General features: G+C 39.8%; 1 protein-coding gene across 1 annotated transcript; it reads left to right on the top strand.

Moving 5' to 3' along the window:
- The first annotated feature begins 8,783 nt into the window (after positions 1-8,783).
- Positions 8,784-11,282, top strand: LOC110046495 (beta-1 adrenergic receptor-like). Its single transcript, XM_020752189.2, has one exon. It carries the CDS (start codon positions 8,796-8,798, stop codon positions 9,726-9,728), a length of 933 nt encoding a protein of 310 aa, XP_020607848.2. The 5' UTR covers positions 8,784-8,795; the 3' UTR covers positions 9,729-11,282.
- The last annotated feature ends 2,257 nt before the right edge of the window (positions 11,283-13,539 follow it).

The raw sequence follows: 13,539 nt of genomic DNA, 5'->3' as shown, positions 1-13,539 counted from the left end.
GAGATACTGAGTTAAGGAATAGGTCATTTCTGAGTTGCGATTTGCCTCTGCTTCAAAACGAGTCTTTGAACGAAACAATTGATATATATGAAATGTGTTCCGTTTACAGGCCATTTTCATGCAAATCAAACTAATTTTCATATGAATGGTTTTGCACGAAGACTTTTTTTAGAACCGAGTACAGCGTTCGGTTAATTTACCTTCACCTTGTAGTCGGTTGTAGATCAATATGGCATTAGCAAACTTCACTGGAGATGAACAGCAGAAATCAATTGAACAACAACTTTGTAATTCGTCAGGGTCAACTCCTGGTTTTCACGGCCACTTGACATTTCTCTCGGGTGTAAACGCTTTCCTGTCCGTCACTGCGTTTCTTGGAAATACTCTGGTCTTGATTGCTCTTCACAAGGAGTCTTCACTTCATCCGCCGTCCAAACTCTTGCTTCGCAGCCTTGCAACAACTGATCTCTGTGTTGGTCTTATTTCAGAGCCTCTCACCGTCATTTATTGGATGTCTATTACACTGTATTACACACTATTACACTGTATTAAAACACGGTTTAATTAAAACAAGCAGTCAGCCGGGAGTTCTGATAAGATGGGTGAGCAATTCTGACACAAAATGAATACTTTGCTAGTGCATGAGTCAGGAAAAAAAGTAGAACTTATAGGATTAATAGTGTGCTCTTGATTATTACAGTAACCACTTCAAGTTCAGTGTAATCTGGTGTTCATTTCATGTTTCGTCGTCAGCTTCGTTCTAAATTTTCAACGAATCTTTACAATACTTAACAACTGTTGGATAGATTTTGACCATAACATTAAGCGGGTATAGGGCCAGTTGTTTATATTATTATTTTTTCCGTAATCGATAATTTTTTACAGGATGGGGGGATTGGCCCCATGCCCAACCCGCAACCTGGAGGGCCTGGGTTTTCTGTCAGGGTGTCCTTCCCTTAGCCACAATATCCCGTTATTTGAGAGGCGCCGGATACCCGCCTTTTGCCGTTGTCGCTCAGCTGCAGTACAACTGCATTACCGGGGTTATGACGAGGACATGCGACTGCCAACTTGGTGGCAGAGCCTATGACCTGGTGGGCATTTCCTGGCATTTGCGAAGTACACCTGGTGGCCCCAGGGCACTCCACCAGGACCCTTTACCACCCTTCAACCCCAAAATTATTGGATAAGGTAGAGCAAAATATCGTAATTTGTCAGGGTGGGGAGCAGATCAATGAGCTATTTCCGAGTTGCTTGTTTTATCTCTGTTTCAAAACGAGTCTTGGCACCCAACCGTTCATACTGAAATGAGTCTTTCTTGCACGTCCATTGTCTTGCAAATCAAACTCATTCTATATCAAAGGTTTGGCACCAGGACTTGTTTTGAAACAGAGGTAAAACGCAACTCGGAGATGGCTTAATATTTGCCGGAGCTGACGGCTTAGGCAAATAACTGACCTGCGAGACGCTCACAAATCACGTTATTTTAATTTGCGACAACCGAGTTCAATAGTTATTTGAGCACTCGATCACTCAGTTTTGTTTTCATATTTAAATGACTCTCTGGCAGCTCAGGGAAACGATCTGCCATTTTTCCCACAAGAGCATGGCTACAATTACGCGTGAGCAGAATATTATTTGCAGCAAAACACATTTAGACGGTACTACGCATGAGCAGACCATTATTTGTAAGCAGTTATTTGCAGGTCAAGTGATGTGCTCTCGGCCAATGAGAAACAAGAAAAAAGCATCGAATGAAAAATATGATTTATTATTCAGTTTTTTTCCTTCAACGGAAAAACAACAAGTAGTAAACCAGCTGCTCTGGTATATAGCTAGTTGATTTGCCTTTACAAATTGTCAATCATGATGTTAGCGTTTGATGAGTTATCATCCCCTACCGTGACGATATAAAGAGCGTTTAGACTGGCTTCAGTTATTAATAAAAATGCGGCTTCTTGATTTTGCAACGATAAGGACTATCGTTGATGAATTTTGATCAAAACTGACAAAGGCGGTAAAGCTACAAATAGCTATCCAGTCGATATTACAGCAGCAAACTGTAATTTTGATGAACAGCAGAAAACATTTGAGCAACAAGTATGTAATTCTGCAGGTTTAACTGCTGGACCACGCGTCCTCTTGACATTTCTTTTAGGAGTAAACTCTTTCCTGGCCATAACTGCATTTCTTGGAAAGTAATGCTCTGAACCTAGTTGCTCTTCACAAGGAGTCTTCACTTCATCCGCCGTCCATGCAAACTCTTGCTCCGTAGCCTTGCAACAACTGATCTCTGTGTTGGTCATATTTCAGAGCCTCTCACCGCTATTTTTTGGAAGTATCAAGTGAATGAATAATGGCATATTTGACGCGATAGTGCTTCAGTTTATAACAAGTTATATCTCAGTTGTGTGGAGTGCTGACTGTAAAAAGCATCCCCATATACCCTTATCTCAACTTATTCCTGGCTAAGAGATATCGCTTACTTTCTTTTTCGTTCTGCAGTCAGTTAATTTTCGGCCAGTAAATAAAACCGATTGTTTCTTTCATAGCCTGTCATCACGCTCTTCGCGGGGAATGGAATAGCGAAAGGAAAAAAGGGAAGTTCTCCATTTTTGGAAAACAAAAACCAGTCAATCATCAGACAGTAAACCAGCCGCTTGGCGCGCTAAGAAGAGGGGCATTGGGGCGTACTAAGAACCGGAAAACCGCTCACCGAAAACAGAAAAGCCGCCATTAAAAATTCTTTTCAAAATCGAAAACCACCAAACAAAATGATCAAACGTGCAGATTCCCAACCTTTAATCCGCAAAGCTTGATCACGGCAGCGAAAGACGCGTACTTTTTCCTCTTTAAGGGACTAAGCATTTTCATTTGAAATCATTGCCGGCTGTTAACCCATCGACCGGTAGATCTTTCCGAAAAAACAGCAATGAAATAATAGAAATCCCTACTTCCAGGCAAAAACCTCATTTGAACATGCAAACTAACATTGCCTTTTACTTCGAGGTGTACTGATGGGCCACTTGGCAGACTTTACCTTACCTTAGAGAAGTTCCAGTCTCCAAATCAAAAATTTGAAATTTGGTTACAATGAATGCAGGTCTCATTTGAAACAACAGTTATCAAGAAGTGTTCTCTTGTTAAGTTATTCTAATTTGCGTCATCTATACGGCACACTACGTGAACTTACAAGGATTGACCGAGTGAAATAAAGATGCCTAGAAAACAGTTAAGTTAATAACCAAAACCGAAAAACTGATTCTTTATTACCAAAACCCAAAACCCGAATGCTGTAAAAGGGAATTAATTAAAAAAAAAACCGCTTCTGAAACTTATTGAACCGAGAACCGGACATCTTAAGTCGCACAACCGAAAACCCGATCTAAGCTGAAAAGAACCGAAACCATAAAACCGAAGACCTAACGCCCTCGTTAACTTTTCTTTCCAAACTGTCATTGAATCATGTATTGACGTGTTTGAGGAAATAGCAATCGCTATAAAAGGAGTTTAGAATTTTCGTTAGTTATTGACGTAAGAATTCACCTCGTGACTTTACTACATTGAGAAGTTTCGCCATTAATACTGAGTTAACCTGAATTTGGTGAAAACCGATTAGTCCAGTTTGAGTCTACGTTAAAACACGAACAGCCACCTTGTAGATCATTATGGCAATAGCAAACTTTACTGGAGATGGACAGCAGGAAACACTTACACAACTGGTTTGTTTTGCAAGTTTAGTTGCTGGATTTAACACCCAGTTAACATTTATTTCATTTATTAACTCTTTTCTGTCCGTTACTGCATTTCTTGGGAATGCTCTGATCGTAATTGCTCTTCACAAGGAGTGTTCACTTCATCCGCCGTCCAAACTCTTGCTTCGTAGCCTTGCAACAACTGATCTCTGTGTTGGTCTTTTTTCAGAGCCCCTCTTTATTATCTATTGAATGTCCGTGGTGAATGAAAATTGGAATATTTTTCGCTATGTATCACACACAAGTTTTATAGCAGGCTATCTTTGGTGTGGTTACAACTCTGACTGCAATAAGCGTGGACAGACTTCTCGCCCTGTTGTTGGGACTGAGATACAGACAAGTTGTAACTTTAAAGCGAACCTACGTGATCGTGATTACCTTATGGCTTTTGTCCACTGCCTTTTCAGTAGTGTGCTTTTGGAATCACCGTATAACCATATGGTATAGCATGATAGGTGTATTACTTTGATTGTATCCTCTTACACAAAAATTTTCTTCACCCTCCGTCATCATCAAAATCAAGTACAAGGCCATGTTGAACAACCGAACCAAACAAATCAACTGAACATAGCGCGATACAAAAAGGCAGTGTCCACTGCATTATGGCTGCAACTGGCGCTGGTGGTGGACTGTCTTCTTCTGCTTATCACGCTCGTATTCATTCAACTTCTTTAGTTTTCTTAAACTCGTCATTAAACCCGATTCTTTACTGTTGGAAGATAACAGAAGTTAGACAAGTAGTGAAGAGCACAATTAGAGTAGACGGTCCCCACTGAAAAGTTCATGAATTGTCTCTAACATTAGTTCGCTTTACCCATATAGGAAAGAAAAGAGAAACCACGAATGGATTTTCTCATGGTTATCATGGCTAGCGGTATTGCTCGTGGGCGCGTACGCACGACGGCGACGGCGACGGAGTCGCAAAACATGGCGGCCATTCTCCAGCCAAGCTAAAAGGTTACCAGGGACATGCAGCCTTGATTTATAGCCTCCTTCTTTGATATTGGACATCCATATTATGGTCAATTGACCCCTGTCAAAACAAGGTATCCGCTGACCGGTATCACGTGACCATATCACGGGCTCAAGTTTTGAACTCATCGAGGAAACGTTTTTTTTTAAGTTGAACGCTGACCAAGAGCTGCTTTTCTATTGGATCGCGGGCTCGTGTTAGGTTAACTTGTAGTAAACGGGGTCGGGTTGTTCGGAATCCGGTTAACGCTAACTCAGGATTAAAAGTTAACAGAAGTATAAGTATTTATTGTATACAAATGTTTTGTTTTGTGTATTTTGAGATTATTCAAACTCAAAAGCGAAGGCTAAACAATATACAGAAGTTACGAAACTAAAATCAAAATTCTCGCTTAACCTGGGATATCTTAACTGGGCTTTGAACAACCCAACCCAGGAGCTCCACTTTTAGGCTTGCCTAAATCTATATATGAGCGGAGCTCCGGCGGCCCCAAGGGCCGCCAAGCGGAGCCCCATTATCATACAGGAAAGAAAAGGGAAACCATGAATGGATTTTCTTATGGTTATCATGGCTGGCGGTATTGCTCGTGGGCGCGTACGCACGAGGGCGACGACGCCGACGGAGTCGCGCAACATGGCGGCCATACTCCAGCTAAAAGGTTGACAGAAACATTTATAGCCTCCTTCTTTGATACTGGACATCCGTGTTATGGTCAATTGACACCTGTCAAAACAAGGTATCCGCTGACCGGCATCACGTGACCATATCGCTGGCTCAAGTTTAGAGCTCATCGAGGTCACGTGTTTTTTTAAAGTTGACCGCTGACCAAGTGCCGGGGTTTTTAATTAGATCTCGGGTTCATGTCAGATTAACTTATTGTAAACGGGGCGGGGTTGTTCGGAAGCCGGTTAACGCTAACCCAGGATTAAAGTTAACAGAAGTATAAATAGTTATTTTAAACAAATGCTTTTCACTGCTTTTGTTTTGTGTATTTTGAGATTATTCAAACTCAAAACTGAAGGCCAAACAATATCAAGAAAACCTCACTGCAAAGTTACAAAATTCAAATCAAAGTTCTCGCTTAACCTGGGTTGTCTTAATCGGGCTTTGAACAACCCGGCCCAGGAGCTCCGCTTTTGGGCTTGGCTAAATCTATATATTTTTTTTATCATATGACCCATACAGCCTCGCGCGCAATATCCTTGGAAAACCATAAGAGAAGAGGTCCCGTATGAGGGCCGTACGCGTCTCTCCGACGCGTACGGCCCTACTAGAAATGAGTACGGCAAAATCGATGCGAGTTAATGACAAAAACAATTTTGTTGTTGTAAAATTTTGTTCTTTTCAAAATGAGTGATGAAAGTGAATATTCTGAGAGCGAATTTTACAATCCAGACGAATTGTCCGATGCAGAACTACTTCAGTCGCCAACCCACTACGAAAGCAAAGAAAGAAATTCAACACTTGTCACGAATGAAGAAGTTCACAACTTTCTCAGAAGCCAACCACAAGCAAACAGACGGTCAAGAAAATGATTTTCCCGGATGAACTGTCCGATAATTAACCTTTGGAATAAGCAAATAGTCTTGAGGCGAAAGTTCTTTCAGTGGAGAGCATCAAAGAATTCATCGTGGGTCAAAAGCAAGAAAACTACGTGAAGAAAAAAAAGTACGATATAAATGCTTTCTTCGAGTTTCCACAGTTTCTGGGAGAAGTTGGTTAAACCAGAGACATTACAAACATACCTTGTGCACAGTAGGATAAATTACTGTGCAGTTTCTACATCAGTGTTGTTTGAAGAGACAAAACTGAGTACGAACACAAGTTCACTACCGTACAGTTTAACCAGATAATAAAACTCTCTTGTGTTTAATAGTGTAATTTCCTCCACACAGCTAAGCCAGCAAAATCAGTAAACCCAGGCACTGTTTGCGGAGCCAACATCAGTGTGATTAATATTCAGTTGCTGGTTCTCCCTTGTTCAAGAGAATCCAAGAGGTCGAAAAAAAGCTTGAAACGACGCCGACATTTTCTTTAGTCTTTAGATGAAGAAGATTTGTGAACAATTTCAGTGAAGCGTAAAGCGAACTTTTGTGACTCGCTAAGTTTTTGATGGTTTTGACATATTTTCGACAGCTTTATGTCAACTTTCTGTTGACTTTTTAGCATGAATTTTACTATTGTGGACTTCATTGAAAAACAAAAATTAGAAACTGAGTCGTGCTTTTCGATGAATTGCAAGTTTCTTGTTCGAAGCGAAGAAATAAATGACGAGTTTTTATTGTAAAATCTTTTCTGTAGTTGTTCCGCGCGCGGTCATCTGAGGTTATGTAATCGCGTCCTATTTAGGTTCAAACATGATTTTCAAAATTTTCAACACTTAGTGGTCATATGACAAAATGCTTATTGACTGAGTAAGGTCGGGCCGAACGGGAAAGTATTTGGCTCAAGGTCAGGACGTACGGACTTTGAGTTAAATATTTTCCTGTTCGGCGCTCCCACTCAGTCAATAAGTACATATTATTATATAGAAACTCGTAAAATTAATACGAGACCACATCTGGGACTTGGGTGGCGTATTTTCCATATCCTCACAAGTGACGATGTCGATGATTTCACTGATATCAAGTTTGTCTCTTAAATTGTACTTAAATTCGTTGGTGTATCATCGAAACACCTTCGGGTGTTATTCGAAAGTCTTCCGCAATCTTCGGCAATCTTCTGAAATCTTCGGTAATCTTCGGAGCTTTTTCGGAAAATGTTCGGCAATGTTCGTGTGACCCTCGGACAAGCTTTGGAAAATCTTCGGAAATCTTCGGAAAGTGGTCAGAAATCTTCGGAAAATCGTCAAAAATGCGGTCATCAGCATGTCTACACAATAAAAAGAACATTTCACGTTAGCTCGAAGATATGAATTTTATGTTTTCGTTGCAAGAATTATTGTTCTTGCCACTCGAACATAAAATTTATATCTTCTCGCCACCATGTAATATCCTCTATAAATGTCACTCAAACTGAAAACTATGTCCCCTATTAAATGAGAGTCTCCCAGGCCTAGCTGGCAACATGCATACGTCAACATGGTCATTTCTTTCAGGGGAACAAGAGACATTTTTGATCTTCATCGATACAGGGAGCGTTTCTGTGGAGATTTTGGGGAACAACCTATAAATGGAGACCAGGAGAGAAAATGCAGAATTATAAAGGCTCCTAGGGAAAATGTAGCCTCCCTCCCTGAAACGATCTCATAAATAGTGAACTGAGCTTGAGAATATTCACGGTCTACATGAATGGAACTGTTAGAAAAAGTGAATCTTTTACTTGCCCTAGACTACAGGGCAGCTTCTACCCTTTTAGCAAAGTTATTACCAAATATACCTTTCCCCAGGGAAGTTAGAGTTATTGTGGTGTTATGACATGCACCCCGCCTGGTTAGCTCAGTTGGCAGAGCGCTAGACTGTCCCTGGAAGGCCCACTAAATAATAAACTCGAAAGTATTTACTTCCTTAATGCATGGAACTGCTACAAAGTTTAGTTAAAACTTTCATTACCGCCTGCCACAGAGTTGCTTCCTCCATTACATCTAAGTTATCACCAAATATAATATGGCGTTTTCCAGGGAGATTGGAGTTAACCGGGCGATCTGACATGCACCATCGAGTTCTCCCGCACTCTGCCCTCTGCACAGGATCCAGACGTTTGTGGACAGGCGCAGGGACAGTTCAGCAATTGAGAAAATTAAAACCTTCAGTGATGTTACTTTAACAATTCTGCTTACATCTCCGTACTGTTAAAAACCTGAGACAATTGACCGTTTTCCTGGGGTTGAAAATCGGAAATCACATGGGACTATTCCGATATTATTTTTCGTAATCTTGAATATGAAATTACACATGTCGTTTCGCTCGTTTGACGCTCGAAAACAAAACCAGTCATTCTTAGGAGTCTAACAGTAGAGCACCTGCTTGGCAAGTTATAAGTTGCCTTTCCAAACTGTCAATGATCCATGTAAATTAAATTTGGCTTGATCTTACGTCTAAACACAAATAGCCATCTATCAGATCAGCATGGCAAAAGTAGACTTTACTGAAGATGGACAGCAGAAAACGTTCGAAGACTTTGCTTGTTCGCCAGATTTAACTGCTGGACAGCACGGCCAGTTGACATTTACATCAGTTTATAACTCTTTTCTGTCCGTCACTGCATTTCTTGGGAACGCTCTGATCTTAATTGCTCTTCACAAGGAGTCTTCACTTCATCCGCCGTCCAAACTCTTGCTTCGTAGCCTTGCAGCAACTGATCTCTGTGTTGGACTTATTTCGGAGCCTCTCGCTGTTGTCTATGCGATATCTGTAGTCAATGAACAGTGGAATATTTGTCCTCACCTAACAGTAGCAAGTTTTATAACAATTTATATCTTGTGTGGAGTGTCGGTCGAAACTATGACTGCAATAAGCGTGGACAGACTTCTCGCCCTGTTGCTGGGACTTAGATACAGACAAGTTGTAACTTTAAAGCGAACCTACGCGATAGTTTTTACCTTATGGGTTTCTCCCGCTCTCTTTTCAGCAATGTACTTTTGGAATCCCCTTATAACCATGTGGTATAGTATCATAGGTATATTTCTGTGTCTTATAATCTCCATTTTCTCTTACACAAAGATTTTCTTCACCCTCCGTCATCATCAAAATCAAGTACAAGGCCATGTTCAACAACCGAACCAATCAAATCAACTGAACATAGCGCGATACAAAAAGGCAGTATCCACTGCAATATGGCTGCAACTGACGCTGGTCGCTTGTTATCTACCCTTTAGTATAGCAGAGGCATTGAAGGCTAATAGTGGACTATCTTCATCTGTTTATCACCGTTGGATCTACACAGGTTCTTTAGTTTTCTTAAACTCTTCATTAAACCCGATTCTTTACTGTTGGAAGCTAGAAGAAGTTAGACGAGCAGTGAAGGACACAATCAGACAGGTGTTTTGCCATATTTTGTGAGTTAGGTCTCGTAGACCAATGCCATGAAAATGGTGGATGAAGTTCAAGACTTAGATTATTAAAAAGTTCTCGTAAACATTGCCTTAATTCAAAAGTGGTGCTTCGGTACTCATTTTAATATATCAGTATGAACTGTTTCTTTTGCAATAAGATAGCCATCGAGAAAGTTTTCATCATCGTTGTAAATAATTGTTTTAAATGACGACTTATAATAATCACCTCGAGTTCAGCCATACTCTGGTGTTTGAATAATTCATCTTAAGAGTGCCTGCCTGTAAAAATCACACAAATTCTTAATTTCGCGGAAAGGGTCGAAAATTCGATTTCGCTCATTTTCCTATGGTAGATAGGCTAGGGCATGACAAAAACTACTGGATAGTTTTTTTGGCAAAACATCCTTTTGTTTCAAAGAAATATGCAAATTACTGATAATTTCGAAATGTTATAACCTTATTAGCTGTAAAAGGCAGGTCCAAAAGCCGATCTGACGTGTTTCTGTCACCATTCGTCGCATGTAAAGCAGAAGTTTGCCTTTGTTTACGCAACGTCCGATGTACATCACTAACGGTCAACTTATTTAATGGTCGAATACCATGAATCTATAACCCTCTTTCGACACACACGATCACCACTGCATCTAAGTCAAAAACGACTAAGTGATTTGTAGATAGTTGCTTGCTTTGCACTACACCAAAATATTACGTTTGATCATCCTATGATCTATTGCTGCTTGAATCCTTCCTTGCAGCGGTTCCTTGTTTGTTGGTCACGCAATGCTGTTGTCCCATTTTAGGGGGTAGTGGTATGACAATTTCTATCTCAATACGTAAGGCTCCGTAAGACTGAGAACCACAGGAAGCACACATTCGTGTTGAGTAGGAAGAGATTAAATTAAGAAATGAATAGAATGAATAGTTTACCATTGCCCCTGTTGTTATCTTTTACTCGACCACCGCTACCTAAATGCCCTGCGTATTACTGTAACGCTAAACCCATACCTAGGTGTTTTGGCGCTGTGCAATTATTTTTGGTTTACATGTAATACAGTGGGCTACCATCGGGGAAATGGGTGGTGACCGCTTAATGGAGCTAGCCGCTTAAATAGAAGTTGGTGTACCTTGATTATTTAATTTTTCACTATCGGGTTATAAATTTCTTGGTGAACATGGAGTCAATTCAAGACAATCATGATAGACGTGTGTTTGAATTATCACTCGTCATGCACCTTCAATTTCAGACTCTTATTTGCCATCGCCCTTTCCAAAACAAAGTTTTTAAATTTTGGGTGGCCGCTTAATAGGGGTAAAGACAATAATGAAACCCTTATCGCAACGACCAAATGGTGACCGCGGAGGTAACCGGTCAGTAGGTGTCTTATTTACAATATTTTCTGACAATAATTTTGGACTGTATTGACAACAGTCCTGTATTTTCTGTTACAAACATACAAATACCACGCCACTAAGGAAACAAAATACGCCAAATAAAATGGCATGGCCAGGGCTATTTACTCGTGTAATTACTAAATAAAGTCTTTTTTTTTCACGAATTAGACACGTTGTGATTTCCTATTTTTATTTCAGCTAGTTCTTGCTTCATTAATCTATAATTTGTTTATGGCGATTTTTTTAATATTCTGGTGATTACAGGCACTAGCTTTATCAACTGCTGTCTGAAACACCAGAACGTACAACAAACGTGATTTGGACCGAGGCCACGTACACTATAGAATACGATTATATAAATATGCACATACTATTATGTATATGAACAAACAGATGAACAATGATTAAATTGTTCCACTTATCCTGAGAGTGCTCTATACAAAATAGATCAAAATGTGCAGCATATGCCGTGAGAGCATTGCGTGACGAACAAATAACGGCTGTAAGATTGTGCTGCGCCGACACGCTTATCAGCAATGGTCAGCAATCAGTCAAACGTAATATTTTGGCGCAGCGCAAAGCAAGCAACTATCTACAAATGACTAAGCCGTTTTTTACTTAGATGCAGTGATGTTCATATGCGCAGAAAGATGGTCACAAATTCATGGCATTCGACCAATAATAGGTTGAGAGTAGGTGATGTACATCGGACGTTAACCTTGTGTAAACAAAAGCAAACTTCTGCTTTATGAGCGACGAATGGTGAGAGATGTAGTAACATGAGGCCCTAACTGACCGCTGACCGGCGGTAGCGGGAGAGAATTGGGCTAGCTGTAGGAATCGACCGTATTAAAGCATATTGCGTTAATGTCTGTTGTCTTGGTACCTTTCCGGACACAACAAGAGATCGTCTAGAAACACGTCAAATCGGCTTTGGACCTGCCTTTTACAACAAATAAGGTTAGAACATTTCGAAATTATCAGCTCTGTGTCTATTTCAACTTAACATAGGTCAAGTCATGTGGCGCATGCTACAATATACGTCTAACCCGTAAATTGAAATTTGACGACGGATGGTCAAATATTTGCATTTTTAACGTACTTTGATAAGCTCTCGCGTCGTTCACAATCATTTGCCCAAAGAAATTTTTACAGGAATCTGTAGACCATCCTTCTGCGATTCAACCACCAGAAGCTTAATCCATTTGAAGGTTTCGCACATGGTGAAAATTAATTATATTCACGAAGTACTTTTAAGTGAATGAAATACATGTCTTCGAAATTTAGTTATTTTGCGCCTAAAAGGCAACGCAACATTCCCTAAAATCAACCCAGTACACATTTAAACATTGCACAAAATATTTGTTTTAAAGACGGAAGAATGATGTGGTTTTGCATGCGAGGCTCTCAAACTTGTTTAATAAAATGGTGCGTCAAATGACGATTTTAACGGAATTTGGTAATTTGCCTATTTCTTTGAAATAAAAGGATATTTTGCCAAAAACTATCCAGTAGTTTTTGTTATGCCCTAGCCTATCTACCATAAGAATATGAACGAAATCGAATTTTCGACCCTTGCCGCGAAATTACGAATTTGCCTGATTTTTACTGGCAGGCACTCTTAATATGAATTGAAGCGTTTATTTATTGAACGAAAATCGACTTCCAGACTTAACATAAGGTCTTGATGGATTATACCATAGATGAGATAACTGTGTAGTAAAAAAATGTCGATAAAGTTGTTGTAATGGAAAACAAAAAATATTTAATGACAAATTTAATCAGCACTTTCAGGAAAAACGGAAAAAAGGATAGGACTTCTTTTGTTAGCAAGGTTCATATTTCTAAATACACTATTTTTTTTAAAAAAACCTCTAATTTTGGGGTTGAGGCTAAAAGCTCTCACATTATTTTTGCGATCTGAGGCTGCCGAAAACGTTGTTAAGATGTTCTTATATTTACATGGTACACTCTGTATCACCTGATGATTTTGATGACTGATGTGGAAGTTATTTTGGAACAGATATAAATAAGAACTGCTGATTGTTACAAACCGAGATGAGTGTCATGTAATAAGAAAACTATTGTTGCTATACAAAACATGCCCTTGAGCCAATGCCTGTAAAAATCAAGCAAAACTGAAATTTCGTGGCCAAAGCCGAAAATTTTTTTTCCCTGATATCTTTCCCATCAGTAGCTATTGGTAGGCAACTAAGCGTGATGTAGTTTGTTTTCAGAAAGGCTGCTTCAATTTAGAGGAAATCGATAAAATTTATTTTTGCTGTCGGCAACTTCAAAATAGCCAAAATTTGAGACGAAATTGGCCGTTCTCAAAACTTCGCTTGTATACAAGAGGAAGGAAAGCGAGCTAAAATATTTTCCGGTGCACTGGTTCATATAGGGTTTTACTTCTAGTTTGGTGGTAA

The sequence above is a fragment of the Orbicella faveolata genome, unplaced genomic scaffold (assembly GCF_042242905.1).
Source record: "Orbicella faveolata isolate gen_17 unplaced genomic scaffold, um_ofav_v1 contig_12, whole genome shotgun sequence".
Taxonomy (NCBI): Eukaryota; Metazoa; Cnidaria; class Anthozoa; order Scleractinia; family Merulinidae; genus Orbicella; species Orbicella faveolata.
This window is presented reverse-complemented; position numbering and strand designations above follow the sequence as displayed.